Source organism: Patiria miniata, unplaced genomic scaffold, assembly GCF_015706575.1.
Source record: "Patiria miniata isolate m_02_andy unplaced genomic scaffold, ASM1570657v1 HiC_scaffold_25, whole genome shotgun sequence".
NCBI classification, from domain to species: domain Eukaryota; kingdom Metazoa; phylum Echinodermata; class Asteroidea; order Valvatida; family Asterinidae; genus Patiria; species Patiria miniata.
Genome location: NW_024037064.1, coordinates 13259754 through 13285848, shown reverse-complemented (window position 1 = coordinate 13285848; position 26095 = coordinate 13259754). Strand labels below are relative to the sequence as shown.

Here is a 26095-nt window from a genome sequence, read left to right as displayed (position 1 = left end):
GCAAGTGACTAGTGTATGGCCAGAGAAGAGTGTGTCGTTGTGTTTACGACTAGACTTTGAAACAGAACGACCGCAGCTTGAGCGCACCTTGGCCAACCAGAGTGCCAAGACGTTTATGGGTCATTGTCTTTGACGCTTCGATCGGCTAGAATCTTGCGGGATCTTGCCCAAAGCGTACTGAATTATTTTTAAATCATACCGGCATGAAATTTCATTTCTCGATTTGCACATAACAATACAAAAACATACAAATACAGAAAATGGACGATAAAAAACAGACAATATAAAAACATTCAATAGAATAAATTAATGAAATAATTGCTTAAAACACAGAAAACCTTAACAACACACACAGTGGATGCCGGGTAATTGTCCGTATGAATCTGCTAGTAATTGAAAATGTGTAAATATATTCAACCTTGCACACAAATGTAAGATTCCACATCAATTCGAATTAATGGGTCTATTTGTTTCGTTTATTTACGTTTGAATGTGAGGTTTTTAAACGTTTGGGAAATTACGTTTTCCAAACGTCACAAAAGACATTTTAACGTAGGTCCATTTTCTAACGTCCAACAAACGTTTTTAAACGTCGCAAAAGATCGTCTCACTTTGGTAAATTTTCTAGCGTTCGCAAAACGTTTTTAGAACGTTTTTGAAAAAACCTCGGAATTGTACATTAAGTTTTAAGCACGTTTTAAAAACGTCCTTTTGGACGAAGACGTGGGTCTGTTTGTTTAGTTTATTTACGTTCAAATGTAAGGTTTTCTAAACGCAAAAGATCGTTTCACGTGGGTACAATTTCTAGCGGTTGCAAATCGTTTTTAGAACGTTCTTGAAAAAACCTCGGAATTGTACATTCTACAATGTTTTATGCACGGTTTAAGAACGTCCTTTTTGGACGAAGACCTACGTAAAACCTACCAAAACGTTTTTAAAACGTTCTGTGTTTGCTGGGATGGTGCACAGGGAAACCCTTTAACGAAGAGCTATGGCGGTAGGCTCATTTTAGTCAGATGTAGGCCTTTGTTTTGCAAGGGTAAAGTATTTAAAAGCCGGACAGGGTGAGCACAAGCATAGTTGTAAGCAGAAAATATTGTAATGGCTGTCGCAAAGACTTCTCTGTCAAGTCGATCGGGAATGGGCATTGCAAACCAACGTCTGAGCTGGCGGGCCACGCTCGAGCGGGCATGGTATATACCCAGCTAACACATTTACGTTGTGACAACGTTGCCAGAAGGTCAGGTTTTCGTTGTTGCAACGTGAGGAAAATGACGTTGCGGCAACGTAAAAATGTCGACTCGCGTGCGCGTTGCTACAACGTTATCACGCAACGTTACAATGACGTTTCCACAACGTAAACGCAACATACATCACAACTTTTTTTGGTCGTGATTGCACATGATTACCACCTTGACGCCACGTTATTTGCGACCAAATTGACACATAACAGCAACTTCTACGCACGTTTCTACAACCTTTTGGCGACATGATTACCACTTGATTAGCACGTTACTGCAACCTAATTTGGGACGTCACTGCAACTTACTGGACACGTTGATGCAACTTATTGTACACGTTAAAGCAACGTATTGGGCACGTTTAAGCAACTTTATGGGCACGCTACTGCAACTTTATGGGGACGTTATTGCAACTTTATGAGGACATTGCTGCAACTTTATGGGCACGTTATTGCAGCTAAATGGTGGCCACCTTATGGTGGCCACCTTACTGCAGCCTACTGGGCATTTATGGAGAAATGTTTCTGAAAACGATAACAAAACAATTAAACATACATGTAATTCATGTTTCTCTAATTTTATTACAAAGAGTGTTCAGAAACAACAGCATGTAAAAACATTACTAAAATGCAAACACTAAAACGGTAAGTGTAATTAATACTCACTGCAATTATTTGGACACATCAATATGCACATATTACTACAGTGTCCATTTCGTGAATGGTATACAATTAAAGTCTTTAACTTGAATCCACATTAAGGAATTCACGCCTTAGTGACTGGGCTGAGCTCTAACGATCGGTTCATACTTCAAGTGAAAGCAAATTTTGAAATGTTGACATCGAAACCATTTGACTCAAAATTGCCCAGAGTTAAATGTGGTTCACTCTTTCTTCCCCAGATTTTTAGCGCTGGCGTTAATGATTGCCGTAACTTCACAAAGTGAATTGCCGTAACTTCACAGAGTATGAACCAACCTTTTAACAAAACAATAACGTTGTTACTGAGCAATTAGAAGATAAAGGGTCTGGTCGCCAATAATATAGCCAGAGCCGGAATGCAAGGGCTATTATCGTCGACCTAGCCACTAACCGGTTTTGTACATCACCTTTAACGGGGTACATACCATATCACAATGTTACCCACACTAGAGAATACCTATTCATGTATTGGATCAATTCATGAAAAATACACAGTGCTATACGTAACGTACATTCAAGCAAAAGTATGGTTTCAAATAGTATTTGAACATTAGTATTTTTCACTGTCCGTGATGAGAAATATAGTATAGGAAGGCGACTTTCACATCGAACAAATAAAATAGATCCGACAACTTTTAATCTACTGAATCACATGCTTTTTAAATCTGTCCTCTATCTAGATCCTTTATTTTCTTTCTCTCCCATGGAACATCTTCAAAAGAAAACTCAAAGGAATTGTTTTTTTTTTGTAGCTACAGAGTCTATGAAAAAGAATTACACTTGAAAGAGATACTTGAATAGCGTTTGTTCGTGAAGATATATTTGAATGCAAGGAACTCGCAAAAAAACCTGCATTTTAAAATATTGACATTTCAACATGATTTTCTTTGAATACCTCCATGCAGATTGGCTAATTGCCCAATCTATGTTTTAGAGTAACATTCATTTAATGGAACCTTTAACAGAAGATTATCCAGATGTAGAAGTAAGTGGATTCCTTGTTCAGCAAGGTTGTCAATATGGCACTTCTCCAAAGACACGAATCTGACAAGAAAATAAGGAAAACAAAAAACAATGTATCAATTATTTAAACATTATGAACCATTTAATGTTTGCTGCCTTAGGCTTAAAACACTCACTGCGTGTCACGCTGGCTCACCAGATGTGAAATTTAAAACTACATGTATATCCAGATAATGTCTGTCTTCTCAATACATGTACTTCAAGCAGAGCTGTGCCTGTGTTTCTACATGTACAATCTTTAACCCACGAGAGACAGGGATAAAATAAATGAGCCTCTTGTTTCAAGTTGACCCTAAAGTCAAGGATATTTCTCAAATTTAAAGGGTAACCAAAAACCCTGGTTGAGAGTTAAAGCGCCATCTTGTTTTACGCATTTTTATGTAATCTAAACAACTTCATGTTCAAATGTATGTACGTAACGATCAAAATGTTGGTTCTTCTGCAAGTTTATGGTCTTGGTAGTCGGCATTGCATTAGGTCTATGGTGCTCGTTTCAGAAGTGTATTTAAGGTGTTTGTCGCTGATACCTTTGGACCAATCAATTTAGTGACTGCGATGGTTAGTTTCTTAATACACGTACCTTGAATCTTGGCCCTTCTGGATAACCAAGCACAATCGGCTGCCATTTCTAAAAGTTCATGCGAAGTCATGTCATGCAGGAACCTGAATATAATACAGAAAATATTTGATTACCAAAGAGCTCAAGCTTTTTTTAAGTATTTTAAATTTCACACGATACAATTTCATTAAATGTTAAGAAGAACCGTCCATGCAGTAGCAGTTTTGATATTCGCATAATTATTTGATGCGAATACACACTGGGTACACAGTGTGTATACGTCGGTGAAGGGCAAAACCTAATTTGATTCATAATTATTTTGATTAAAGATCCGTTGCCTACGCTAATTTCGAGTTTCACTCCGAAAGTTTATTTACTTTTTTTCAACTGCTATTTTTCTACGAAATACAAGTTATTCATTTTTGAAAGACATCTAACGATAAAAATTATAAACTTCATTGCATTTTTTCACAACATTCAAGTTAATACCTGCTAGAAAATTAATCAGCTCTCGCCAGGGAGGTTCACGCGTTGGGCACGCATCTTTTCTGGCGCATGACTCGACAAGAATGACTTTGTTAAGGCGGACGTGGTAGTATGAACATTTTGAGTTGGAAGGATTTGGATATGTATGCATTGGGTTCACGGTCTTGAATTTTATAGTATAGATAAATTTCATGAATACATAAATTGAATTAATATAGGTGTCTAGTGAACGTCAGGTAATCACTTAACACATTTCGACCAAGGTGTAATTTCAACACATTTTAAAAGTTAATTTCACCATCTTACAGAGATACATGTATAGAAGGTCAGTGTACAAAATGTATGTTGAATTACTTACAGCAACAACCTTGAAGAGATGTACGGGGTGGTTTTCAAAATAATTAGAAACTTCCTCCCTCGAAGACTGCTGAAGTTAAAAGTTTAAACATGCCACATCCTGCAGCCAGTGCACTCACGTATAGCATACCTGTGTACTGCCTACCTGGAGAAAGTAAAGATGTTTTTTGAAGGTTGAGAAATATATAGAACTAATCAAGTTTGAACACAGTGTAAATATGATGTCCCCGTGCTCTTCGTATCAACCCACATAATGTCTTATTTTCACGAAAAAACTAGTCTACAAATGACCCTTTTTAGAAAAGGCTTTTATAGTTCGCGTATTTTTCATTGATCTTGTAACAGTGCTGACCTGGCCCTGAACCCTACTCCACACACTTTGGTCAAACTCCCTTAAATCATGCCAAACCCTGGGAGCTATACGGCCCGAAAGCCCGGATTGAAACTGTATACACTTGTTATGTACAAGCCAACGAAAGCCAGATGACCGTTTATACGTGTACGGTCCTGGTACGTGAACTTTAGGCCTGAACCTTGAGACTGACATGCTAATACGCGTTGCTATTACAACCGTACACTGTGTCTTTGAGCGGGAATTTTATAACGGACTGTTTATGCTCAAATTTGCACAAGGTTTATTCGAGAGAAAATCAACTCAGATCTATAAATTAAGAGATACCCCAGGTACGAATTTCACGGTTGTTGGCTCGGGTATCATGGGTATCTCAATACAATATTGTTACATTTTGATTAATTCATCAATTTGAAAAAAAAATACAAACATAGGCCTATACTATAGTACACAAATCAAAAGTCTTCTCGATATAATGTATACACTTTTGCCATTTTTGCCATTGGCTAAAACAATATCTGTTTTAAGTAAAATCATAACTATCGAACAAATAACTTTCCAACCTAAAACGTTGTTAAAAAGGTCTAACATGAATTCGAGTAAATCTGATCCACATGTATAATATTTCCTTGGAAAAATACCAAGATTTTATTATCAAATTGAAAACCAGATGACTTGAACGTTTCTTTCAGTGTATGATCCTCCAAAACTGTTCGCATTGACGAGCCCCCAATCTCAATTGAGGCACACAATTTCACTCTTAATAAATCTACATTTATTCTGATCGAGTCCGAAGAACATTTTCAACATTTATTAAAACTTGAAAACAAAGATGATAGGCATAGAAAAATCTTCATTTTTTGACAGCGACTTTGTTCGAAAAGTTGTTTTACTTTAATTTGATCCTTTCATCAGATTTTTAGACAAAGTGTTCGACACAAGAATGAAGTCAAGATACAGAAAATTTCATTCCTAGTATACCTTCTAAGAAATGCTGTAGTGAAAAAAACTTGCTTGGCGACCATACTTCACATCAACTGGACGGCGAGTCGGCGACCGTTAGTGAGCTGCTGCTGCTCGATTGCTGACTCGACTGAGCAGAGCAATTCAAATAACCTATCACGCGGTCTGGACGTGGAAATTCTGCTGATGCGCATGCGCCATGGTTATATTTTCTTTGAGAACGGGAATCATATTTCTAGTTACGTTGGTGTGTGCAATAAAGTACATGTATACATTGAGTATTCAACAATGAATATGAGCGGGAAACAGTCGCGCTTTGACCACGATCTCATCCATTAGAAAAATATCTGGAAACATTTTTTTCCTACTACGACAAAACAAACATGATGATGTTCGAAATTTCATGAGTTACATTATTAATGCAAGGCGGCACCCAAATGTTAATTATTATCAAATGAAACATCATTAATTAAAACATATTATGTTCACTTCACATTCAGTAAATCGTAATCACAATGTTTTTGTCAATACCACAACTAGCATGGATCGTAACGCACAGCATAATTGCACAGCATAATTGCAACTTAAATTCAGTGTCAAAACACCTTTATAAAACGTCACAGCCACGCTGTGAAAATAACAAACTGCAATGTCACGACAACATGATATTTACAACTTAACATTATGATGAGACTTTTTTGCAACGTCATCATAACGTCATGAACACAGCAACGTGGTGTAAATTGGTATCTACAACGTAATGACAACGTGAGAATAACAACCAACAACGTTGTGAAAGTACCCACGTACAATGTTACAACAACGTCATGATTTTTACATCACCGCAACGTTTGGAAATACTAAACTACAACGTCGTAACAATGTGATTTTCACAACTGAAAAAAACGTTATAAAATAACGTAGATGGAACGTTAATTCAACGTCATGATTATAATCTCACAGCAACGTTGTAAACATTCTAAATGACAACGTTCTGACAACGTAACATTGACAACTTAAAAACAACGTCATGAAAACACCTACATTTAACGTAACCACAACGTCATATTTATTACTTTATTACAACGATTGTGAAACGACCACCATACAATGTCAATACAATGTCATATGATGACTTTCGTACAATGTTGTACAAACTACCAATATACAACATTTTTACAACCAACAATTATACAGTCAAACGTTGTGTCAACGTTGCTTGAATGTCATCGTGACACGTTACCAAATGAAAACATTTTCACAACTTTGCACAACGTTGTGGCAACGTGATGTGTTAGCTGGGTAGGCCCTGGTTGTCAATCAGCCTATCCGGGTTTCAGCCTTTCGTTCCCCATCCTTTCTTTGAACAAAGGTGGTGCTCAAGTTTTTGTAGAAACCTGTAAATGCCATGCATTGCGTACAACGTATAGTGTAGAGCGATTCGTGAGCATTGATCGTTGAGAATAGGCGTGCATCTGTAGTGGACAGGTGGCCTATACAGTTTGAAATAAGACAGTTCTACTCCTTGGGCGTCCATGATGAGCAAAGCATACGATATTGTAGAGGTGAGCCGACCCACTATTTGTACATTACCACAGATCTTTTAAAGGGCATTTGAAGGAGTTTAGTGATGATTTAAGTAAAGCAATGGTTAAATTAAATAATTACGGAAATCATAGTAGGTTCTCTAGGATGCAGTTCTTGGGGAAAAACACAAAAGTGTTCACGAAGTGTTTTATAACGATATTTATGTTATGAATACATATATAACGGCAATGGCAAAAATAAATATAAAGACGGTCATATTAACAGGGAGAACACACACTAGTAATAAAATGAAGACATACACACGTTGGTGTGTGTATATATATATGTATATATATATGTATATATATATATATGTGTATATATATATATATGTATATATTTATATATATATATATATATGTATATATATATATATATGCAATAAATTCAGAATATGAGTTAAACAAACTTTGGCATATCTCTCTTCTGAACAGACTGTTGCGTACCATAAGGCACTCATCAGCAGAATGACGAAAAATAGAATACAAGTAGCATCTTACCTTATTTCAAATCAAGCACGCGCACGCTTTACGCGCGTTACGTCATTGAATCTACGCGTTTACGTCACTGTCTCGATGCCTGCACTTGGAGACGATTTCGCTTCTCTTATTCAGTGTACCTAGATCTGGCCTACATATGATTATGTACTTCTCTGCTATACACAAATTGCATCTCTTGTTTACGTTAGAGTATGGCAGTGCTTTCAGAAAAAATGTCCCATTTGATTTCATATTCTTTCCCTTCGTCCTTTAAGTCCCATATATGTTTACTTAGCTCTGTTTGCGCCCTCTTGCTCTCGGATCTGAATGACTGCTTGTGGTTCGCCAGTCTCGCCTTGAAGGTTGTGGACGTCAGCCCGACGTATGCCTCCTTCCTGCCTTCGCTCGTGACGGTGGCCTGGTACACTATGTTCTTGCTGAGGCACTCCCCGTTCAGCGGGCATTCGGCATTGCGGGGGCAACTGCATGTTCTACCACCGACGTCGTCCTCTTGTTTTACCTTCCGTTTGTTGATTGACTGGATCGTTGCCTTCATGTTCGGCATGCAGCTGTACGATAACTTTACTGTGTTCCGGTTGAGCACTTTGTGAAGCTTATGTTCCTTGGGGAAGCATTTTTCTATTATCTGAAGGAATTTCTTTCCAATGTTGGTACGTACGTTCTTGTTGTATGGCGGGTTGTTCCATGTCACCTCCCTTTTTCTAGTCCTTTTCCTGGTGTTATTGCCCGGTGTGTATGTCAACCGATACTTGTGCCCGCTTTTTTGCAGAGCCTCCTGGTAGGCCGGGGCAGCTTTCTCGAATGCCTCCTTGCTCGACGAGATGTTGGAAAGTCGCTTGTTGATTCCCTCTGGTATCTGTTTGATGACGGCGGGTGGATGGTTTGACTGGACATGTACATAGAGAGGTACATTACCTGGTTTCATGTATGGCTTGTACCCTCCCGTTCGCAAGTCTAATGTGATATCAAGGAAGTTTACTGTTGCCTTGTTGGCTTCGATCGTTACCTTTAAGTCATTTTCCCGGAATACTTGGCATATTTCCTTCTTCGTGTTTTCTATTTTCTTGGGGGTCTCTTTGAATACTGCCAGACCGTCGTCCCTGTATAGTCCCACTCTATTTCCGTACTTTGGTTTCAGGATCGACAGCAGATATGCTATACGACCAGCTCGCATGACTCCGCGCCGTCGAAACTGCCCATCGTGACATCGAATTTGCTGTCTGCATTACGCTTTTTCCACGGTACCTGGTCGTTGAATACCACTGTCTGTTTCGCGTGGATGACGATATCTTTCTCCTTGCTGCTAATGTTCTCGTAGTTTTCCGCGAACCCTAGGGCCTTCAGGGGAAGCTTTTCCGTTATCGAGGGGTAGAACTCCACAATGTCGAAATTAGTCGACATGATGGTTTGTTATCGAAGTTGTCCTTGTGGTCCTTCAAAGTAACGAAGACTTCCCTCTCGGCCAATTTATCTATGCGGTCGCCCAGTCCAAGACTTTTAGCAATTCTTTTCGCTTCGCGATTGATTTCCGCTACTTCCTTTTGCTCGGTTTTCTTGTATGTTTTCGTGACATTCGCCCTGACAAGAATTACATAGTCATCTTTTTCCATCTTGTAATAATTTGTAGTCTTATCAGCCTTGACGGTAAGCTTATCATCGTTCCTAATCGTATTTATGACTTCGTTTAATTTGCGTTGGAACTGGCTAGTGGTCTTCTCAAATTCGACGTTTTGAATCAGACTCACCAAATTGTCTTCGAATTCTCTCAGTTCCGGAATGACTGGTGGTGTTTTCCGCGAGTTAAATCCTTACGTTTCCTCCTTCTCCGCCTTGTCTTTGTTCAGCTCCGGATTCAGAAAGAAGAATGATCTCCATCTAATCCTTTTGATGAACATTTCCGTTTTCTCGATCAGGCGCTTGAGGTATGTTGTTCTCGATGCTACCGGAATATTCTTCGTCGAATATTCAAAGTTCACTCTTTTCATTTTGAAGTGCGACGTCAGGAGAGTGCTCAACTATAAAAATAGGAGCTAGTATATCCAATGAAATCGTCTTCTATCAAAATTCACAGTGCTCGATACACCTCTGTAGAGCTATAACCATGCAATAAATTCAGAATATGAGTTAAACAAACTTTGGCATATCTCTCTTCTGAACAGACTGTTTCGTACCATAAGGCACTCATCAGCAGAATGACGAAAAATAGAATACAAGTAGCATCTTACCTTATTTCGAATCAAGCGCGCGCACGCGTTACGCGCGTTACGTCATTGAAGCTACGCGTTTACGTCACTGAAGTAAGAACACATCTGTCTCGATGCCTGCACTTGGAGACGATTTCGCTTCTCTTATTCAGTGTACCTAGATCTGGCCTACATATGATTATGTACTTCTCTGCTATACACAAATTACATCTCTTGTTTACGTTAGAGTATAGCAGTGCTTTCAGAACAATGTCCCATTTGATTTCATATTCTTTCCCTTCGTCCTTTAAGTCCCATATATGTTTATATATGAGAGAATAAAAATCGCCTCTGTGGACTTAGCACAGCCCCCGCCTGAAGCTGGGATTGCATCAGCGGCGAGCAGTGAACCGGACCCGATTTCATCGGCTCCAACGACATCTCGGGTAACCACACACATTTCAAGAATGTAGCGTCATAATTTTCAAAGTTCAATAGATATTCATAATATTTGATGGACTGCGCATCAGGGTCCATAGATTTAGTCTTGATTCTGGGGCAGTTTCGGTAGAGAAGAGCCTTGAATTGTGCATACAATAATTGTTTTGGGATGGATTTCGCATACGCGACATTCAACAGAGGGCGCTAGATACCCGGAAGTAAAAGGGATCGCGAAAACCACGTTTGTCAGTTTCGTAGAACTCACTAGAAGAAATCATTTAGTTTGTCAAGGTTTATATAGGACCCTGGATCCCAAACCAGCGGTAAGGAGTTTTTCTTTGTTTTTCTAAATGCTCTGTATAGTGGACATTTGTAGTGTGGTAGGAGGTAAAATAAGCTATGTTTTGTCGTGGGATGGGTTTATTGTCAGATATATATATATATATATATATATATATATATATATATATGCAATAAATTCAGAATATTAGTTAAACAAACTTTGGCATATCTCTTTCTGAACAGACTGTTTCGTACCATAAGGCACTCATCAGCAGAATGACGAGACAGTCATTGGAGATATATATATATATATATATATATATATATATATATATATATATATATATATATATATATATATATATATATATATATATATATATATATATATATATATATATATATATATATATATATATATATATATATATATATATATATATATATATATGATGTAAATACATTTGTGGGGAAAAAAACAAAAAAACGTTGACTTTGTAAATGTCATCGGCTCGAGGCTGTTTTAAACGCAAGTGTTATTTGGAAAGTCCAGAGATCACAGTTCGAAGGTGAAGCGCTGTGAGGCTTAGGTTCCTCAGGCAGGGCCATATTCTTAATCAGGGTTTATTTGTAAAGCGAAACCCCGGAACCTAGAGGTTTTTTTTCTCCGTTTTGAATGGTTTAGAAGACTTGGGGGGTTCAATTAGCGACTTCGGATTGCGGTGGTCGGGGCTAGCAAAGGGAAAACGAGTACACAAGAGAAGGGTTAAGACACGCGAACCAAGGGAGCAGACAACTCCCCCCGCAAGAAAACATATTTATTGCTTTACTTTTCTTTCACAAAATTAAGCATCATTAGTTATAGCTCGACCTTTTGGGGTTGAGGAGTCCTTTATTTCTTTTTCTTTTTCTTACACAATAATCAATTAAATTAAATGTTACTTACTTAACAAGATAATTAAACATAGTACATATCTACTAGGTTTGCCATCTTTGACATCTGATCTCTTTTATATTTGTTGTCTCTGAAAATATTTCCTCTTTTCTTTAATCACTAATTTTTGTTGCATTGTTACAACCTTGGATACTAACACTTTTTCTTTTCAATTATAGTTCTGAACTTTGTTAACATTATGTTTTGTTCCATGTACTAACTAGGCTAATACAATTAGTAATTTATTGACTGGTAATATTTCTTTATTTTTTGTCAACTATTCTCTTATGTTTTTACTTCTGTGTTTTAACCTATTCTTGGCTGTTTTGGAGGGCCATCTCGCCACAAGTCGCACTGCGCAATATTTTTGTTTTTGTTATTATTTATTTATTTAATTATTTATTTATTTTGCGCAGGGCGGCTCCCCCCAAAACACTCTTGATGCCGTTGCTCTTGGCGCACTGTACTATACCCTAGGCTTTCTCAATCCTAAAACCTGATGTATCTTTTGAATGCATCCGAATGCCACCTTCCCATTTCCCTAATTTGTGCGTCAGAGAAGCCACGGGAAAGGGCATGGCATGCGGCCCCTATTCTGAAACTGTGACCCGTATATGCATGTGGGTCTAATCCTATAAATTTCACCGTCTTTTGCAATATACAGGCAAACTCGGTTCGTTTCACTGGTTGCCCGCTTGGCCAGCAGTACAAGAACTTTGAATTAAATGACATTCGTTGGCTCATGTAATCTGACAATGCTCTGACTGGGCATACATCATCTCCTTTGCGTGAAATTTCTATACTGGCCTGTTTTCCTTTGGAATGCTTGTAGTGTTCAAAAACTAATCGTACACCTTCGCCATCTTGGCTTTTGTTTAAGTTATCTATTTTTAACACATTGGTTGTGTTTTGATTTGAAACGGTCATTTCCCCTATTCGTAAGAATGCTACAAAGGCCAACAAAAACATGCTGCGGTACATCAAGTTTTGATACCTTGATTTCGCACAGTGCTCTAGTGCTGCTGTAATTTTTTGTAGCAGTTGTAATGTGATCGGCAGTCGTATGTCCTGCCTAGGTTTGTTGTTCTGTACCCCCATTGCTGCTTTTCGAACCAGAAATGACTGGCCTGGTTCTGGTAAACTGTACAACTTATGTACGTAATTAATGGCTCACTGAAAACAACAACTGGTCATGCTGACAAGATAGATCTTGTTTCGCCCGAGTGTCTGTACTGACAAGAACTCACTTGTCTAACTGACAAGTTGTAATCTCGTCATGATCTTGTTTACATCTCGTCATGATCTTGTTTACATCTCGTCATGATCTTGTTTACATCTCGTCATGATCTTGTTTACATCTCGTCATGATCTTGTTTACATCTCGTCATGATCTTGTTTACATCTCATCACGATCTGGTTTACAACTCGTCATGATCTGGTTTACATCTCGTCATGATCTGGTTTACATCTCGTCATGATCTGGTTTACAACTCGTCATCATCTGGTTTACAACTCGTCATCATCTGGTTTACAACTCGTCATCATCTGGTTTACAACTCGTCATCATCTGGTTTACAACCAGTCATGATCTGGTTTACATCTAGTCATGATCTGGTTTACATCTAGTCATCATTTGGTTTACATCTAGTCATCACCTCGTCACTATCCTGCTGGCATCTCGTCATTATCTTGTGATAATCTAGTCAGTGTCTTGTTTTGATCTGTCAATATTTTTGTCTTGTATAGGCCTTTATCATGCCATGCTCTGTATTTTGAAATTGCAATTATCTAGCCATTCTGATCTTGAGACGCCTTCAAAACGAAAAAGAACACTTGAAATAAACAATACATCGCTTTGAATTACTTTATTTAAACAGTAACATCCCAATGACTCATAAAGTTAAACACCACTCATAAATAACGAGGACATGAAATGAAATACAAGTGAAAAACTAATTGCAACAATACAATTTCCACAACAAAAAAATCTTCAGATCAATCAAATTGAATTAAAGGACTAGAAGCTACGGCAAGATTTGTGGATTTGCACTCGGGATTCACAATACCTTAAAACCTGTGAAATCTTGACAGTTGAACTAATTGAGGTGGGTCAACAGTAAAAAAAAATAAAAAATTCATATATATTTTGGCAACAAGTTTTGTTTACAATTTCTTTTGCACATATGACCTTTTATTGAAGTCACAACAAGGCTTAACAATTTTCCATCATGTACATGTAGTTGGTGCATTCTTTACATTCTTTTGCACCACATCACATCCATTTCCACAAATGAAATAAAAGGTGAAAATAGAACCTTTTTCGAATTTGCTGAAACTAGTTATTAAACTCTCGAGATCAATCCTTTCAAATTACATGGCCAGGAGCTAGTATAAGATTTGTGCCCTGGTTTAAGTGGATTTGCGCACAGGATTCACAAAACCTTTAAAAAATGATCAAGTTAATACTTGAGACTTGAACTTGAGGTGGCTCAATAGTCTAAAAAGAGAGAGACTATTTTGGCAACAGTTTTTTTTATATAATTTATTTTTCACCCGTGGCCTTTTATTCAAGTCACAACAAGGCTTTAAGGAACAATTTTCCATCATGTAGTTGGTACATTCTTAACATTCTTATGAACCACATCTCTTCAAAAAGCCACATCCATTTAATAAAAATAAAACTTCAACATTTAATTTTTTTTCAGATTTGCTGAAAGTAGTCATAAAAGCTCAGTAACTTTGGGCATGGGATCAAACATTCTCAAGATCCAGGAGAAAAAACACACAAGGTTTAACAAGTTAAGTTTTACAAGAGTCAAATTTTGGCCACACAAATCTCAAAATCAGTCTTTTGAAATCAAACCAAATTTGAAACAGAAAACAGAACCAGGACCGAATTTGGGAAGAGTTGCATACACGGATAGCAAGTGAACTATCAGCCATCAGGAAGTGGTAACATGTTCTAACAAAAAGTAAACTTTAGGCCAAAAAAAAATTACTCGGTCTGTGGTCAGCGCGCGTGTCCATTTTAATCATGCGCGTCAATCTCTTTTGCCGTGCCTCCTCAAATTTTTGTACCAAGGAGCACCAAGGAATGGGGAAATTGCACCAAGGCAAATGATAAAGGGCACCGAGGCAAATTATGGAGGACACCAATGTATAATGAGGACACAAAAAAGCAAAATAGTACCCACCTTGTCTGTACAATACAAGCTTGAATAAAAAGAAACCGCGTCGCCGCATCAATTCCGGAACTGCGGTCTGACCAGAGACCGACTATCTTTTTTAGCCTCCTCAAATTTTTGTACCAAGGAGCACCAAGGAATGGGGAAATTGCACCAAGGCAAATGATAAAGGGCACCGAGGCAAATTATGGAGGACACCAATGTATAATGAGGACACAAAAAAGCAAAATAGTACCCACCTTGTCTGTACAATACAAGCTTGAATAAAAAGAAACCGCGTCGCCGCATCAATTCCGGAACTGCGGTCTGACCAGAGACCGACTATCTTTTTTTTTTTTGGTCTTAGCAATGAAAATATTGAAGCATTTACTTGGAAAAAAAATGCAGACCAGTCTTATAGGGTTTGTGCACAGGGTGTTAAAAGTTGTCCTTGTTTGGAACTCTTTCCCTGAATTTATCCACATAGAAATCATTCAAGAACATGATGGTCAAAATTGTTTATCAAAAACAATTTCTACATCTTTACATGTTTTGCACATCTGATCATAAGGTCCTGAAGAGATCAACAAAAAGTGCCGACATGTTCTTGGATTCTTTGTTGGTAATAACTACTGAGTTAAAGTTTCAAGGAGGGCACACACACTAGTGTGGACCTTTTCCTTGTCCTGAATGTTCAGGATAGGCCTTTGGAAGAATTGAAGTGTTTTCTTCAACTTCTTGGGATATGACAGGTTAAAAACATAAAAAGATGCAAAATAAACCTCAAATGCGGAAAACAAGTGGGATGTCTTCATGACTACCTTTTCTTCGATGACGACCTTGAATGTGGTGTCGTCCTGTTGGTGGATGATATGATCCATTTGTGATTCTCCAGTCTGAAAAGGGAAAACAAAAAGAGTTATCAAAATGAGTGAGTGGATGCATGGATGATTGAAGGCCAAGTTTCAGTAGAAGTGTTGCAATAACCCAAGTATTAGCCCCCACACAAGCTTCTCAGTAAAAGCAGGCTGCTTAAAGCTATAGTCCATCATTTGCAGCTACCCAAAAAGTAACTGATGATATTATTTATTTTAAAAAATTGAGTGGCACGATAGATTTTGAGCACCGTGATTTTTGTTGATTCAAATGAACACAATACAAATTGCAAATGATGGACTGTAGCCAAAGAAGCCCAGTGATCGGGTGTCTGGGATATCGGTGCATTTTCATTTAGGTTTTTCACAGTATGGCTGAAATACTGACAGGCGTCTTTCCACAAAAACCGGGGCTACCGTCCCCAGGTAAAAAGCAGTGCACATTTGTGCCGGACACTTGTATGCAGATCAGGCACGTGTATGCAGATTCAACATTTCTTCAATTTCACCTTCAGGTTAAGTACTAATGTATGAAGCTACAAGTGAATATGCAGACATTCACACTACCAAGTGAAATGAGGTGGTGAAGATATGAGCATGTCACTCAATTTGAATCAGTTCCAAAACAATGCATTGAATTTGAAAATTGTTTATGGGTCTAAACACTTTCAACGTTTAATCATTGCATAATCTTACATGTACCTGTTGAGTCAGCAGATGATCCAGCTTCTCCTTCAGTAGTATTGGCACCACAGCAATGGAAGCACAGTATGCCTTTTCTGGAATAGATTAAAAGTACCATTAAGTTATGTTTCAGATTACTTTGACTAAAGCCAAGTATCACATTCAAATAATGAATACGCTTCTTATATGCATTAGATGACAGCACTTACCCCGACGATTTTCTTCAGTTGTTTCAAGTGATGCCAATTCAATCAGCTTCTTGATGACAGTGTGATCTTGCTTCTTTGCGAGACAGAAAAGCCGATCATGGTACCGCTTCAAACCAGTTGCAAGTTTCCTCCCCAGGTCTTCTGTTGAAATCCGCTTAAACTCCTTTAGAACCTGCACAATAAGGATACAATATTCATACTAAAAACAGTAGAAAATAACATTTTGAAATGGACTGCACCTTTACAGTTTAAATTTAACATTGCTTTAAAAGCCTAGTACCTGGAAGTAAATTGACTCATTTTGTGTTCAGTTATCACATTACTTGTTCTCAATAGCAAGTTAAGTGCCAGCCAGAAGCCATATAAATACCTCGCTTCCCCCTGCAAGAAGTGCAGGAAAACGTGCCTTGATGTCAGCCATCAGTGGATTGCCTTTGATGATGAATTCCCTGCGGTCAGCAAATGTCAGTGCCATCAGGCGATCAACACGACTCCGGTCTGGGTTTCTCTTCGCGAGTTCCACCTTCATAGCAGCTTGATGTCGTTCAATTGAAGTACTGTCTTCGCCCTCTGGTCGCTGACTGATGTAGTTTTTGAGTCCCCACATGAGCTTGTCGTTCTTTGTTGGAGGTGGTCCTGCTGCTGTACTAGTTGGATCTGCAAGTCGGCGTTTTCCTGGCACACAATCTCTACGCCTTCGGTCATTTTGAAACCTATATTGAATCCGTTGACGCCACAGACTCTGAAAACAAGAAAATGTAATTCTCATCATTAAGCAACAAACAAGGTGTCCTTGGGGTGTTGGGTTGTTTGTTTGTTTGTTTATTTGATTTTGTATTCACACAAAAATGTTATGTATGTATTGGGAAAAACCTGGCAATACAAAAGGAGCCTAAAATAATGGATCACTTAGTTTTTTTCTCACCTGGGAGGTGATACATGTAGATAAAACTTGGATAAAAGCCGGGCATAATGTGCATTGATTTGGGATTGAATGAAATTTCACCATTTTATCTCGTGAACAACTGACTTACAGGTTGGGAAAGGACGGAGCTTACATGCATAATTGCGGTGACACAAAAGCGGTTAGTTTAGAAATTTATGCTTATTTTGAAATACAAATGTGGTCATACATATGAGCAAATAATGTTGCATAAAATTTATTCAATGTTTATGGAATTAATATATGTGTGACCCTGGCAGTCATGGCTTCATTTAGATTTTATGGTTATGATCACAAAGCACAAAGCAAATCCTACAGGTTCAGTTTTCCGTTATATACTGCAAAGTTGAGTGTACATGTACATATGCTTCATCAACATAATGTTAAGTTCTTACCATTGACAAATTTTCATTGGATTTCACCTTGGGAAACTTCTCCATGAAGGCTGTGACCACCTCGGTGTACTGCCACTCTTTTGGGTAACTGTGGAATCAGAAATAAAGAGAAATGCCAATCATGATTGTAAAATTATTCAATCCCCACTCCAGTGTGTAAACAGTGGTGTAAATCCCAGTTGGAGGGGGGTAGTAGCACAGTAATAGTAATAGATGGGTTATTGAATCATCCCCCTCTCCACTTTTCCGTGATAAAAAAAAATGCGGATTTGGACCTTTTTTAACTGCCCAACAACCAGACTGATGTATTCAGCTTGAAATGCGCCATTTTGATGCAAGGTTAAGGCACGTTAGTATACATAGGATGTACCTCTGTACCACAAATAGTGCCCCTAGTGTAATGAGGTGTCTAGCACCCCCCCCCCCCCTCGGCAAGGACAATTTTTGATTTTGGTCATCCCCTATCCTCCATATCACACCCCCTCCCCCACTGGCCGGCACAGATTTACGCCACTGTGTGTGAAAACTCATTGCAGAACAGTGGCGTAGCAAGGATAATTTTTTTAGAAACTCAAAATCTCAGTGGAGGGGCGACTGGGGGGGGGGGGGACAAGGTTTCATGGTGGGGCTGTCGCCCCCCCCCCCCCCCCGCCACACGCCCCCCGTGGCTATGCCACTGTTGCAGAATCAAGAAAATCCAGAAACGTAAGATTTGAAAAGGAAAAAATAATGTCCATTTCAGGTTGCTGGTAGGGATTCACTTTTGCTTTAAGTATAAACGGAAATAAATCAAAAGTGTTGCACAACTTATACTACTTTGTGTGAAACTTGTAATTTGTGTGGAAATAGGATGCTGTTGGAATAAAGTACAGGCAGTTTTTGACTGAGCTTGAATCATAACGTGACCAAAGGATTATGTGCATCTTGAGAAAGGCATAATTGCAATCCAAACTTTCTGACTTACTATGTATACTTTGTGACCTCCTGGTAGACAGCATCTGTGATCTGTGTCCTCTCTCCCCTACTGAGCTTTTCACCACTTCGCAGCTTCTGCAGCACTCCAGCACGTAGAGCATATACCGGGAAATTGAACTGGACTGGCCACACACGGAAAGTCTTTGGTGAAGTTGTGGTACTCAAAGTAGGGCTGTTGAAACATAACATTAAAATTAAAGCAATCCTACATGTACTTCATCTTCATACCATCAAACCGGCAACTATAAGGGATATAAAATAGTCCCTCATAAAAACTGTAATAAATATAAGTATTTTGAGATAATGGAAATATGTGTACAGTTTTTAAGGGGATTTTACTTTATTTTGCTTCATTCTATTTTTTATCACAGGGGTGAAGGTGTTTACAAAACAAAAACCACACGTACCACCGACTTTGGGGACTTGGTTTTTACATTGTTTCATTTAAATATTAAAGCTTATGACTGCATGCATGGGGTATGGTCATCTTGACAATGCATGCATTTCTGGCAGAATCCATTATTTATTTTTATAATATGCAAGTTAATCAAGGTTTAACAGGCCTGTGATGATTTTCAGTGATCTATCAAAGCAAAACTTACCCTTCACTGGCTTTAGGAGATTCACCGCTGCATTCAGACACTGGAGTAGGCACAGCTTCATCATGTTCATTATCAGAATGAGCTGCAGTCATCAGGACTTGCAATCTCGTCATATTTTCAAGGGAAGACATTGGGGCCACATCAACCCAATCTCCAAAATCTTTATCAAAATACTGCAGTTGCACTTGTTCCCCATCTCTTGGTATTTTGAATTGTTCACATATGGACTTGGTTATCTCATCCACATTTCCCCTTTCATTTGCAGATTCATGCTCAATGATCCGTTTCGAACTCTTGTATGTGACATGGAATTTGAGACGCATTTTCTGGAAGGAAAATACAGCCATTTTGTGCGTTGATGATCATCTACCACTCAGTGCAAGTAATTTCAGTCAGTATGCGATATCTTGTGTCTTAGGATTACTAATTTGTTTTTAGGTTCTGCTGGATAATCATACACATCAAGTGGGTGGTAGTCAATGGCATCCATTGGTTTAATCAACATATACATGTGAAGTTGTTCCACAATATACCCGTGGTAATGGACACTGAAAAATAAGGTGTTGAGTCTAGTACACAGAAGGTATGGAATGTTGCCAATGATGAAACAGTCCTCAATCATGATGAATACAGGTAAACTATCACTGTATCTGAAAACCAAACATGAGCCACAGCAGTATTTCACACCATCGACCTTGAGGCAGTTGCACTCAAACACTTGGTCTTGACCTCCTAAAAGTGGTTCCAACAGATCTTGAACCTCCTTCAACAAAAGCCTGACAAAACTAAGTTTTCCACAATTTGTGTCAATTTGCTGTGTTTCCAAGTAGTTATCAGATGCGAGGAAAATTGTCTGCATAAACTGATGCCTGACAGCCATACTTTTACAGATGTTTTTCCGTTTTTTTAAGCCGTGAGTAACTTCTTTGAAGTAGTTATGTTTTCCCTCAAATCGGAGAGTCCAACAATGGATAAGTGGACCAAATCGCAGAATCTGCCAAGGATAATGCAGTGTATAGTGGCATTTAGGTTTGACATTTTCATCAGGAAATTCCGTTGTATATGTGTACCAGAAATCCTCTATGAGATCGGAAAGAAAAGCCACATCGCCCTCTGAACAAACTGGTGCACAAATTGCTTCCACCATGAACATGATACGTAACAGAACATTCCACTGAGGGTTGTTCTCAGGAACCTTGTCGCCAATTAAAATTGGGAACAGCCTCAACATGCACCAACACTGCATAGCTGTTTGCTTAACCCTGAAATCTGCCACTGTTGAAGCCATTCTAGTGGGTTTATTCACCCTGTCAGTTTTACCATAGGAAAAACTCTCAATCCTTGTGTTAAAGTGGTCAAGACTGAAGTAATCCTCAGACACAAAGTACAATACAAGATTCTGAAGTACCTCGGGCACAAGCCCCTCAAAAAGGTCATGAGCAATGTCCGACGGAAGTCCCCTAGTAACATGGAAGTATTCAAGCTCATTAAGAACACAATCGGTCTTCACGCCATATGCTGTCGCCAATGTCCTATCTTCGGAAACCATTGTAACCTGTGCATTGTAGCTCTCCCTTGTTCTCATTTCAAACTTTCAACAGTCAAGCATTCATCAAGGTCTTGTCTCGTGGCCATACAGAAACGACTGATCCTCAAGCCATTGAAACTTTCATTGAATCCTCCAAGTGAATGAGCACCAAGATTATCTGCTGAAACAAATGACACTGTGCCTCTGAAGTGATGCTCATGGCCATTTTTATTCACACAAACACCATCCTTTTCTAACACTGCCAGATCATTAATCAACGGCTGTAGTACTTTCTTAAATCCATACTTTTTCAAGTGTTTGGATTTGCACAAAAGAGCAAGCGGGAGGACGTACAACTTAGACCTGTATTGTGGTGACAAATTTCCCAGCACAAAATAAAATGCTGCAAGTTTGTAATTCTTGACCTTATTTCCAAGGGGATTCACAATGTTGAAGTCATCATAATATAACTCGACCTGTAAACTTGAAGAGTCAGAGGCAAATAAAACATTTTCCCTGAAGAAAGCACCATCACAAAAATCCCTCAATTTACCATCCTCAGACATATGACCCTGCACAACCTCTGCAAATATATCCTCATTTTGTAAGAGTAACTCCACTGTTTTCAAAATGGGTATGTACTGTGTGGATTCACATTTTCCCTTAATATCTACTCCAAGTACAAATTCAATTGGTTCAACATAGGGGAACTCAGACTGAACATAACCACTCAGTTTTCTGTTATCCTCCAAACTGTGAAAAATGTCCTCTAATTCTGTTGACTGAATAACAGCCATGGCAGTTGCAATCTCATCCCGATTGACACCATCTTCAAGAAGTGCTGCATCCAACTCAGAATGCACCTTTGCTTTAGACATCTGCAAAATATTTACCAGCTCTGACGCAACAAAACTACAAACAGTCCCTGGCACTTTATGTAACTCTCTCAGTTTCAGAAGAAACAGTGTTACCTTACGCCTCAAATCTATTTGCATGGGTGGGCCTATGTTTTGTACATCTTCCATATCCACATCTTCTAGATCTTGTAAGCCTACATGCTCAGGTGCTCCTATAGCTTGATTTAGTTCGTTGACATCATCAATACCATCATTTTCAACTGCATTCGCATAATGCATGTGGTAAAAGTTTCTGTGAAATCTTTTGAGGTGTTTGACAAAGCATCTTACAGAAGACAGATTCCTGTGACACCCATTTACATCACAAACAATTCTAAATCTGCCATTTCCAATTTCATGAACAAACCTATAATGGTTTAACAGCCTCTTGAAATGAGGCGTTTCATATTCACAATAAATGCACACAAATACTTGAATGTTGTTCTGGTCTTCCATCATGTCCATGAGCCTAGTGCATTTCAATTTGATGAGACACGATTTATAACGTTAGGCCCTACTCGTTATATTTTTAGCCAGACGATGCACTTATGATGCACGCGTGTGATACGATGAAAACGTAGCAAAATTTCCAAACGGACACATGAGCGGCATGCCACTGCTCACTATGCCTATTGACTGTACATGCATTGTGTGCGTGTGTAGCCTATACATGAGCCATGACAATGATGGGGTCTCAGTCAAAGACGGGTTAAGAAAAACGACCTATGTTCATGGCAAGTCTACCTCGACAGCATTATTTGTTAGCACCAAATGATTCACTGGAAATAAGTGGGTAATGATCGTCACACACAAAATGTTACCTTTTTCAGAAAGTTGCCAGCATACTAAGAAAGATGTCAAACATTGGCCCAACTCAAGTTTGCCAAGAGCACTAGGGAACGACCGCTGTGCACTAGGGAAAATGCAATGTCGCGGATATGCGCGCGTAGCGGGCACGCGCATGTGCATGTACGTACAATGTATCAACTTCCAGGCCGTTCTATCTGATTACTAGAGCCTTTCTCAAACCTCGGCTTCGTCAACAGCTTTGGATCTGCCTCTGGACCCAGAAACATTCGCACTTATTTCGCAGGCCAATGTAATGTTCAGATAGAATGTACATGTAAGTTTCCCATCTTTGGCTTCACAACATTAAGTTTGATGTCCCTATATCGAAAATTTGACTCATATTGAGCTCAAATCGCCAAAGTTAGGGACCGAAAAACTCAGGCTTAGCCAAATCGGAGGCGAAACCGAGGTTTGAGAAAGGACCCTGTTTGGCGCGAATAAAGGTTCTGTTCGCCCTCGCGCTGTACGCATGCGTGCGCGTGAAGCAACAGCCAATAACAGCTCCCCACGCAACGCGCGCATGCACTGATCGATAATAATCTTGTCATCTGGCACTAGTGCACGTACGTTAATGAAATATGACACCCGCGGAAACTTAGTCTGAGCATGCGCACATTTATTATTATAATTGTAATCCGAAACCACGCGAGAAGACGCATTACGCACGCGTTTGTGACGTCTCTATGCAAAAACGCGCATGAACTTTGCGCGCGCAAAAACGAGCCCCAGAATTCTGCTTTCTCTCTCATAAACCGGATTTTTTTGGCGATTTTCCCTTGGCTATTATAATACTCCATGAATTATTGTAATTTTCCAATTTTGCGAGAACCGAGCTAATATTTTTTGCAATGAAAGATAGGTTCATCTCGTTCGCGTATTTCACGCTTGCCATGTCATGTTTACGTGTAATTGTATAGGGAACTTACCTGCGTGCAAAAGTATAGGCTGATTGACGAGTGCTTAACCAGTTCCGTGAGAATCTTGTTTATTGCAGCTGGGGTCTTTTAAATCACAAGATAATCCATTCCAATTGAGAAGTACAAATAGTAATTATTAGATTATAAGCTTTTTATTTTAATTGCTACCATTTTTAAAGTAAAATTTGCCATTTTCCCCTTCTTTACATTAAGCCAAACCTTGTCCATCATTGCAATTTTCAGTTTCAAACTCTCTCCTGTTTGAGTATTTTGCCTTTTTGGGCATAGTTCATGAATCTCCTACCCTCAGAATTCGCAAATAATTAACAAATCAATTGTTTATTAGTAAATCACTGGAATTTAATATTAGACTCTTACTACAATCTTTAAATTAACTCCAATGCCAGCGTTTGAAGAGGCTAGACCCAAGATGTTTGTTAAAATTTACATTTTATTTTAATTTATAAAGGTCTTTATTATGATTACAATAGGAACAAGTTAAAAATATATTTCAATTATATAAAAGGGTTATTTTTGAATTAATTTTTTAAAGGCTGGTCATAGTTCTTTTCTTCATAGTGTCCTTCATCATGTCATCTTGTAGATTCAGGCATTGTAGATTCCTTGTAGAAGTCTGCATCATCATCATCAGAAGGAACGACAGTCCCCGGATGACACTCAAAGCATCTCCATACAGCTAAAAAAAAACGTACACATATAAGGAAAAATAAGCAATGTTAAAATATTTCAAAACGCAACATAATAAATAATAGATATCAAAAACAATTTGACAGATTTGAGTTTGGCATGGAGAAAAAAACCCTAGCCTATATTTTTTGGGCCTCATGTATGACCACTTACAATTATTTGCTTTGGTCTCTTTCCATTCTTTATAACCTTTAAAAAAATTCAATATTATTCTTTTTTTTCCCCAGTGAAAAAAGACTTGGTCTAAAACATGAATTTATTTGTATATTTTGTCTGTAAAGTTGTGGGTAAAAATCGTGTAGGCCTAGTGTAGGCCTAGACACGACTTCTACAACAAAAACTTAATTCATTGAGCCCCCCCCCTTTTTTTCTGGCCTTTAAATTTATAAAAAAGAAAAAAAAATAGTAGTGTTGCCGTCATGGCCGTTGGAATTACATGAATTGTATGTTAAATTCTACTTCTTAGTCTCCACTTTCCAAAGGCAACTTGCAATTGAATCAGTTTTCGTATTTTACTGAACAAACCCAAATCCCCTTTTACCCGTATTGCTCTCATTCTCAAAACTCGACTCCAAGGCGACGGTATAACCACCAGTCAAAAGCGATGTGTGTTGTGGGGGCGCGAGCTCCAACTCCCGGCACGCTGTTGCAGACTGCACGGTGCCCGTGATGCCTGGCGACTTCACCGCGTGGTCCGTGCGGTGTCAAATTTCTTCCCACGAGTATCGGTTTGCATGCAAGTCATGACATGTCGTTGTACGTGGTTTAGAATGGCAGATACGAGGTTTCTTGACTTCCACAAGACATAATAGAGGCACAAAATCCTCTATTTCCTGAAAGATTCAGCATTTCGTACTCATTCAGCCACTTCCCAGTGTACATTTCCTGATGCTCATCGCGAGTTACATGCGTTTTTGAGTCAAAATGTCGCCGAAAATGCGATATTCAAGGACGAATTTTGACGATTAAAAAAAATATTAGCTGCTTTCCCGTATGGAAAACAATGAAGTATACACCCTCGTTCACTACATTTAAGAAGTGAGAATTCCCTAAAAAATCCGGATTTTAAAAAAATGCCAAAATTTGATGTGATATCAGAAAAAACTTCGATTTTCGTGCAAAATCATACTAAAATTCAAACTTTCATAAAACGATTTTGCAAGCTGATATTTTCATAATTAAAAAAATATTTATCATGTTGATGAAGCCTCCTTACCAACTGGGGTGCATAGAAACCGCCAGGGGCGATGTCGTCACTGATATAGGGTAGTTTAATTGGTGAGTAACTTCGCGTTTTGATAAATGAATATTCATAATCCGATAATGAGGCACGTGTGTACGCGCGCGTACAGCCGCCATTTTGCGCGTGCGCAAACTAAATTTCGCGGAATGCGATACGTGAGTGGCGTACGTATCTTGTCAGTGTGACAAACGGATCTCGTCGAATTTCATTGACAAGATAGGTTCTTGTCACTATGACCAGAACCCCCGCACCAAATGTTTTCAGTGCTGCTAGAAATGTGACGAGTACTAGCAGCGTAGTGGCACTCGTTTAAGTGTGTAACAAATAAGCCAATGATAATCGGAGGCAATGGTAGTGAATTTTTAAACCCACACTTCTGTAGAAAATCAATTAATACAGTGTAAGCCCTTTGATACGTTTTCCATGTTGACGGCGACATCGAATTAGTTAGCAATTTTAACAGTCCGGGAACCAGTTCTGCGGCTGTAGTTCGGCCGG

At 38.7% G+C, this 26095-nt stretch overlaps 1 protein-coding gene and 1 long non-coding RNA gene across 2 annotated transcripts; both read right to left on the bottom strand.

The window, feature by feature from the left end:
- Positions 1-16836: 16836 nt before the first annotated feature.
- On the bottom strand, positions 16837-20146 carry LOC119732924. The gene is made up of 4 exons (XM_038206503.1): positions 19457-20146; positions 18844-19026; positions 17880-17967; positions 16837-17283 (listed from the first exon to the last, which is right to left on the bottom strand). Exons 1-4 carry the CDS (start codon positions 19801-19803, stop codon positions 16882-16884), a joined length of 1020 nt encoding a protein of 339 aa, XP_038062431.1. The 5' UTR covers positions 19804-20146; the 3' UTR covers positions 16837-16881.
- Positions 20147-23689: 3543 nt separating this feature from the next.
- LOC119733413 lies at positions 23690-25269 on the bottom strand. Its single transcript, XR_005271819.1, has 2 exons — positions 24896-25269; positions 23690-24343 (listed from the first exon to the last, which is right to left on the bottom strand). It is a non-coding gene; the product is annotated as an uncharacterized LOC119733413 (long non-coding RNA).
- Positions 25270-26095: the final 826 nt, after the last annotated feature.